Source organism: Prionailurus viverrinus, chromosome D1, assembly GCF_022837055.1.
Source record: "Prionailurus viverrinus isolate Anna chromosome D1, UM_Priviv_1.0, whole genome shotgun sequence".
Lineage (NCBI taxonomy): Eukaryota > Metazoa > Chordata > Mammalia > Carnivora > Felidae > Prionailurus > Prionailurus viverrinus.
Genome location: NC_062570.1, coordinates 89,115,262 through 89,123,564, shown reverse-complemented (window position 1 = coordinate 89,123,564; position 8,303 = coordinate 89,115,262). Strand labels below are relative to the sequence as shown.

The window sequence follows — 8,303 nt, the reverse complement described above, 5'->3', positions numbered from 1 at the left end:
GTGGCCATGTAGCAAACACATCAGTGTTACTACTGAGGAACAGGCCCCTCAGTTACTCCCGGGGGAAGGTGCGGTGTGTTAATACCCAACTATCTCAGCAACGGTACCACCTGCACTGTGGCGAGCTTGAAGTTGGGTGCCGCACGGATCCGGGTTCAAATCCCAGTTGCGATGCCTGAACCATGTGCCACTGGGCAAATGACATAATCTCTTGAGTTTCATTACCCTCCCTTGCAATGATGATGTTAAAATAGGCTGGACCCGCTTTATAGAATTGAGACTAAACAAGACCAGCAACCACCACCACCACGGTTAATTTTCCCTCCTGTTTCCTCATTTTTCATAGGTAAGCACATTGAGGCACAGAAAAATAAAAGTTTTTACCAAGAGCACAATATAGATAAAGCTAAACCCAGGCGAAAATACTCTTAATACTTGGAGCACAAAGTACGTACTAAAGGGCAGTAGTTCTGTCGCGAAGGACAGTAACTTATTGAGTGCTCTCCTATAGTTAGTTCCCTGACCAATGCCATTCTTTACCAAACGGGCTGTTGATGAGCCACTGGAAAGAAGGAGAATAAGTGCAATTTATATGATTATCATTTTGACAACTTACGTGTAATACTTTATGCTTTATCAAGTGCTTGACTAATAGAATATCTCATTTGATCACAACAGCCTCATCGTTAAAAGATCTATTTTTTTAAAGGGATGGGGTTAATAAAGAATTTCACAACCGAAGGAATTTCAGAAAACGTAAATCGTTTTTGGTGTGAATAAAGGCAAATCAAGACTAATTAATGATTTTGTGAATAATTTCTCAACTTTTAATAAAAGCCTGTTTCCTTTCATTGTATATATCATGTCCAGTAGAGGTTAGGTGAGAGGTTTAAAAGTATCTGCTTTCCTAGGAAGAAAAGGCTGCTCGAACTTGTTGCAAAAAATACAGATGAGTGATAAACTGTGAAGGTAAGCTTTTCATAGATCAAAAAAATAAAAGACTGCTACTAACAGAGGCTAATCATTTTTCAAAACACATCTTTATGCCTTATAATTTCATTCAATATTACAAGTCTAGACAAACCACACCTTTCCTCCAACCCAGCACCTGTCCCCATCTGCTGCAACCAATGGAAACACTAGGAAGTAAAACTTAAAAGTCCACAAAACTATTTAACATTATTTTATTGGAAGTCTGCTGCTTTTTCCATTTACAGAAAGCTTAAATGTCTTCTGAAATATATCATTTGCTGTACATGACTTAATTTTTTGGATGCCGGTGATGTGGGCCGAGGAGGACTGTGTTTTGGACCGGGAAATTACATTACTGTTGCTGCATTATCTGACCGCACACGCCCACTCCGAATATTTGCAATACACCGCAACATATTAACATGTACACTATTCTTCACCTCCCCCCCGCTTCTTTAACCTCCCCCGACCTAGTGCAGAGTCTAGTTAACTCACTCTTTCATTAAGGCAAAAGCTTCCAGATGGTTCCTGCCACTGCTGTCCTCTCCTCATTTTGACCTGCCTTGCATATCATGGCCAGCCTAACCTTATAGCAGTTCTACGCCGTTACTTCTGGTGACTGAAAAATCAACAGAAGTTTCTCATGAATAAGGCCGTATCTAAATTAACAGCTAATTGTTACCTGCAACATATTTGGTTCTTTTACTTCTTCACGTCACCTGAGACAAAGTCCGTCACGATGCGGTTGTGTAATGAGGATACGTTTCCCTTGAACACGAAGATCTAAATGCCATTTTACTTTTTCTTCCACTCTCTAACTATAATCCATTAACTCACAGCACCCCCTATCTTTCAATTAAACGGTTAGAAAACTAGGCTTGCTTTTAACAGAATGTCTGAATGGCTGGCCTGTACGATTTAGCATGAAATTAAATCCGCAACGCAAAGAAGAAAAAAAAATCTAAAAATAAAAGTTCCATTTGACATTACATGTAAGATAGCTGCACTAGCACGTATAAATCGCTTAGTATGGTTGCAAACAAAGGAGGTGGGCCAGCAATATATTGATGCCACAAAATAGTGAACAAACTCTGTAAGGGTCACCTGGAAATTGCAAGGGGAGAAGCAGGGCCATTTGACCTGTAAACAGTCATTGATATTTCTTTTCATGCCCAAGTGATAAAAGAAATGTGTGCTGCCTTTTTTTTAGAAGTCTTCCCCACATTTTACTCATTTTCCCTGTTTAAATGAGGAAAAAGATGACCAGATATCAAATTTAATTTTTATATCCTCTCAGTGTGATACCTCTCAGTACTACAAAAACGAGTGTCTTTACACACATACAATAAGATATAAATAATACATATAAAAAGAAATAAACATATATATATATGTATCTATAAAAACTGGAGGAGGGAGCCTGCCTAAACAGCATAGAGCTCGTTCTCTAGAATAACCCAAACCGTGTTACTCAGATCAGTGCTACGGCCAAGTGTATGTATTACACTTACATAATCAGTGTAAGTATTAGAGAAAACGCTTCTAGTCAGAATGAATTTGTACCAAAAGCTGTGAGGTGAGCCCATGAAAAATCAAAATGCCTCAAGCATACACGGTATTTCTGCTGTGCAGTTCCCGACTTTCCAAGGCAGGCAGTGGTGGCTATGAGCGCCCAGCTCCCTGCCGGGGAAACAGGTGCGTTACCATGTACACATGTCCGTCTGTGGGAAACAGAGCTCCACGCCAATGCTTATGGCTGTCTCAAGTTCTATTCCTCAGATATAAAAATTGAGAGAAAACAAGTAATTTCGGTTAAAACTGAGAGTAACACAACTTGCAAGAGTTACTTTGAAAAGAGCATTTGGGGACAATTTTTAGTGTAACTGTTAATATGACAAAGGTTTTTAAGACTGCTTTGAAAAAAAACAGTTTGTAAAGAGTAATTGGATTAAGCATATTCTTTTTTTTTTTTTTTTCAACGTTTATTTTATTTTTGGGACAGAGAGAAACAGAGCATGAACGGGGGAGGGGCAGAGAGAGAGGGAGACACAGAATCGGAAGCAGGCTCCAGGCTCCGAGCCATCAGCCCAGAGCCCGACGCGGGGCTCGAACCCACAGACCGCGAGATCGTGACCTGGCTGAAGTCGGACGCTTAACCGACTGCGCCACCCAGGCGCCCCTGGATTAAGCATATTCTTAACAGCTGATATACCGGGGCTCCGATGGTTTTAGCAGCTCTTCGGTTAGAGCGTAGGCAGCGTGCTGTCATACCACGTGGTCTGCTTTCTGGGGATTCCGGGTAGCAGACACCAACACAAGCCTTTCTGTGACTGGGTATTTAAATCGGCACCCAATTTCAGGCCAGTTGACGTGCCGATCGTGGTAAAGCTGTTAAAAGAGAGACACAGGCTCTTCTAACTTTTACAATAATTACTGAAAAGTTCATACTATTGATGGAATAAAAAGGAGAGTTCCTGCCTACTTCATAAAATTTCCGTCTACTCTCTTTCAAAGTTTTACACTCCACATCCGTTGTTTTCCTAATGTTAGATCAAGTTTAAATTCTTCCTTTCCTCTTGTAGACTTCCTTATAAGCTGTCCCAGGCAAACTACTAACCAACTTCAAGGATTTGCTAAACTTCTGTGTCCTAACATTTAAAATACAATAGAAGCTTTTGTATTTTCTCACATTTTATTGCACAATACAAACTTGATTCAAATGCACTAAAAAAACCAACATTTTGTGTTTAAGTTAACACTAAATCAAAATGTTTGGTAGGAAATAGCATAATTTATTTTAATATATTCCAACTTAATATGAAGGTGAACAGTTTATTTCAGAAAGTTTAGGTATTTTAACTATAGTTTATTACTGAAACAAATGTTTTGGTCTCTCTTATTTTTGACTTTTTAATTCTTCCTCTTTATAAGTTCACAGTGTCATAGAAGTGAAAAATAAGACTGATAGAAACCACTCTAAAACCTATGGCTTTATATACATAAAAAATTCAATAATGTTGCCACAACCCCTAATACAATGTGATCCTTATTTACTTACTATTATCCAGAATACACTTCTGTACATATTAAATTGTTCAAGTATATCTAGAGCAGTGCTTATGAAAAGTGAGGTCCCACTGCTTAAATTAATGGGCTTCTCTTTGACGCTCACTTCTAATTTCAACATAATTAGTTTTCACAATTTTTCCCATTTTACAATTTATCATACATTCTCAAATAGTCTAAAATGCTCACATGAGCCAAACAATTTAATTTACACTTCACTTTAGAACAGCACCAGAGGTTAAAAATGAATCTGACGAACCAAATGTTCTCTTTCTTTTACTAGTTACGGTTTGTTATTTATTTCTGTAACATTAAACTCAAGCTGAAAATGAGGACAACTCGGAGGACAAACTTGTTCACCCTAAATAAATAAACAACTCATCCACTTTGCGCTTGTATACCTAATTGTTTTCTTACAGTGTAGGTCCTAGTACCAGCTACTCAATTAACTAAGCCAGAGACCAACTTCTCATGTTGGAGGCTAGGCCAGTCGGATGGGGTTCTCCAGGTTTGCTTTAAAACTTTCAAGAAACCTGGTAGCCAGTTCGTCATCCACCACCCGGCTGTCACTTGACATGGTGACCGTTATGAGCTGGTGCCGCTGCAGCTGGGCATTCCCCTCTTCGTCCCGCGTGAGCTTGAGCACAGGCCGGAATCTCCCGACGGCCAGAATGCAGGCCTGAGGAGGGTTGATCACTGCAGTAAACTCGTCGATGCCAAACATGCCCAAGTTGGAAATACTAGGGGAAAACAGAACACTCTGAAGGTGGCGCGTCCTCAGTCAAAGAACCCTTTCCCGGAAGCCTACGTTTTCCCTTCGCTAAAAAACTGATACAGAACCTTATACCAAGTTATTCAAAGACCAAAGACAAAGACAAACATACCATTCGCAACAGTATCAAAAAACAAGTACCGACACACATATACATAGTATGTCTAATATAACATTCATTCAGCACTGAACTGGAAGACCTCGGCAGTAGCGTATCACAAGAAAAAGAAACGATAAGGTACGAGAAGGACTGGGAAAAAGAAAGAAAACGGTCACGGGACGCTTGGGTGGCTCAGTCAGTTAAGCGTCTGACTCTTGGTTTCAGCTCCGGTCATGAGCTCACGGTGTGTGGGATCGAGCCCCACATTGGGCTCTGTGCTGGGAGCATAGAGACTGCTTGAGATTCTCTCTCTCCCTCTCTCTCTGCCCCTCACTCACTCACACACTCTCTCTCTTTCAAAATAAACTTAAAAAAAAAAAACAGAAAAAACAAGAAAATAGTCATTATTCATAGATGAATTGACTGTGTACACAGAAAATCTAAGACTCTACAGATAAAATAGGATACGTAAGTGAATTTAGCTAAGTCACCAGATAAAAAGGCCAATGTAAAACTTCATTTTATATCTATATACAGGTTGCTGTAGTTAAAAATGAAATTTAAAAACAATACCATTTACAACAGTAGCAAAAAATAAATAAAAGAAATACATCTAATAAGACCTCTATGTAGAAGATTATAAAACAGAACTGAATGAAACCAAAGAACTGAATAAACAACGGTGTATACCGTGTTCACTGCCTGGAAGATTCAATACTGTAAAGATGTTAATTCTTCTCATGCTGATTAAAAGACTGAATGCAATCCCAATCAAAACCCCAGCAAGGTTTGCATCTATGTGTCTGTATATGAAAAGTGTTGACTCTGAAATGTATTTGCAAATATAAAGAGCCAAGAAAGACAGTTTTAAGGGTGAACAAAATTAAAGACCTCCCTTACCAGGTATCAAAGGTTACACCTTGGTGATACCGAGCAAAAGGGATGAACACACAGGCCAACTGAAGAGACAACACAGAACAGACCAAACACACACATGGTCACTTTCTCAGTGCTATGGAGAGGGAGTCAGCCTTTCAATAGGTGATGTTGGGTCAATGTAATTAATATCCATGGGGGGGGGGGGCGGTTACAGAATCTTGACCTTTATCTTCGTACCAGATACAAAATCCAATTTTAGATGGATTGTGATCTACATGTGAAAAGCTGTAAAACTTCTAGAAAATAACTTCATAATTCTGGGAGAGGCAAGAATTCTAAATAGAAAACAAATAGTACAAGCTGTAAAAATAAACAAACAAAAAAAAACCCCTAAAAAATAGAATTTCACTAAAATTCACAACTTGTGTTCATTAAAAATCCATGAAGAAAGTCCCAAAGGCAAGGGACGCAGTGGGAAAGGATACGTGAAATAATATGTACCCTATAAAGAACTGTGTATCTGGAGCTAAGAGCCTTCCACATACCATTTTTAAAAATGGACATGAGATATCAACAGGTACTTTATCTGGTAAGTTACCAGATACCCTAAAGGCTGAAAGATAATGAAAATGTATTCAATAGCATTAATTTGCCTGACCCCAAAGAGTACCACTACATACCTTAAGAATTGTTACAATTTAAAACCTAACGTTACTAAGCGTTGGTGAGAATATGAAGCAACGAGAATTCTCATGCGCTGTTACCGGAAGTATAAATTTGTATGACCGTTTTGGAAAACTGGCAATATCCATTAAAGCTTTTAATTCAGGAGTTCCACTTTCAGGTCTATACAACAAATATATTCACCGTAAGACACCGATGACAATGTTCACGGCACCGTTATTGGTAACAGCACCAAACTGTAAACAACAACATATGCCCAAGAGTAAAAGCAGACACTGGCGTATTCATACGATATGCTACAAAATACTATACGTTGCAAAAGTAAATAATAACTACTTCACATGGCAACATGGCAATCTCGCAGACATTAATGTTGAGTGAAAGAAGTCAGACACTAAGGGATATACGTGATTTACATAAAGACCAAAGGTAGCAAAACAAATTCGTGGTGATAACTTTTGGAAAGGTGGTTACCTTTGCCAGGGGGATAATTAGGAAGGGGTAAAGGGAAGCTTCTGGGATGCTGGTAACAGTCTATAACTTGCTTTGGTCGGTTACACTGAAACCTGTGTTCTTCCATTTTTTGAAACATTCACGCTACGCTCAGTGTACTACATACACTGTATGAAGGTGACACTTAAAAACAGAGCTGATAATACCTAAAGGATCCAAATGTTAATATTCTCCCCTGAATTATCTTAAAATAAAAGAGACTGCAAGTAGAAAACAAAAGTAGAAGTTTATAAATGTATTATATTTATATTTTTTTAATGTTTATTTATTTTTGAGAGTGAGAGAGAGAGAGAGAGAGACAGAGAGAGCAAGTGGGGGAGGGGCAGAGAGAGAGAGAGGCAGACATCCTAAGCAGGCTTCAGGCTCCGAGCTATCAGCACAGAGCCCGATGAGGGGCTGGAACCCACAAACTATGAGATTGTGACCTGAGCTGAAGTCAAATGCCCAACCGACTGAGCCACCCAGGTACCCCATGGTCGTCTGTCTGACGTTACTGATAATTCAGAGTTTAAATTTTACCTAAAAGATCCGCCTTGGTATTCTTCAGGTAACAGTTTTCCATCTCTCGCTTTCTTTGATAGAGCCTGAGAAAGAAAAATACACGTTGAGCATGACAACCAGCACCATGTTATGCAGCTGATTTTGCCCCTTGTAATACTTGTCTGGGGTACACACTCATCGCTGATGTGCCCTCACTGACTCTATAGGACATATATATATCTACACACACATACATACATACACACACACACGTCATTTTCTCTAATACAATTCAAAAATGAACAAGTTAGAGCACAGATCATCTAAGAACCTAAAGATGTGAACTGAAACTCTACAAAAATTACTTCCCTTTAAAAATTCTTCCAGTATTAGAATTACCCCATATACCATAACTATGCAGCATGTTTTCTATAGATACAATGAAATTATTCTGCCTATAAAGATTTTTTTGTGAGACAAAGTATTAGAAGAAACCACTCTTGTCAACCCAGTAGCTTTTAAATAAATTTTGTCTAATGACAACCATCACACAACCAACATATTAGTTTTCATCTTTCAATGTTTCCTTCTTTTTTATAAAACCGAAACATACACATCATATCTATCACTTCAGACAGCTGCAAAAAAAAGCAGAATTGTATATTTCACTCTCAATATTATAAGCATCTTCTGCGCTGTTAGTCTTTATAAATGATTTTTAAATGTCTGCTTAACATTCTAAAGACTACATCTGCCACAATTCAGTCATGCCCCCAGTGTTTTAATTTGGTCCACTGGTTTCAATTACTTCATAAAAATCTTCAGAGGTGCAATTAC

At 38.6% G+C, this 8,303-nt stretch overlaps 1 protein-coding gene across 3 annotated transcripts in view; it reads right to left on the bottom strand.

The window, feature by feature from the left end:
* Positions 1-1,189: 1,189 nt before the first annotated feature.
* PDHX (pyruvate dehydrogenase complex component X) overlaps positions 1,190-8,303 on the bottom strand; it is a 72,737-nt gene continuing 65,623 nt past the window's right edge. Inside the window, exons 10-13 of one of the 3 annotated variants that reach the window (XM_047877716.1) lie at positions 7,506-7,570; positions 4,572-4,778; positions 3,185-3,360; positions 1,190-1,591 (exon numbers count right to left, since the gene is read on the bottom strand). In XM_047877716.1, coding sequence (XP_047733672.1) covers positions 3,216-3,360; positions 4,572-4,778; positions 7,506-7,570 — 417 coding nt within the window. In that variant the 3' untranslated portion in view covers positions 1,190-1,591; positions 3,185-3,215. Of the gene's footprint in view, positions 1,592-3,043; positions 4,779-7,505; positions 7,571-8,303 lie in introns of those variants that run through there. The other 2 variants (XM_047877715.1, XM_047877717.1) reach the window with 2 other exon arrangements.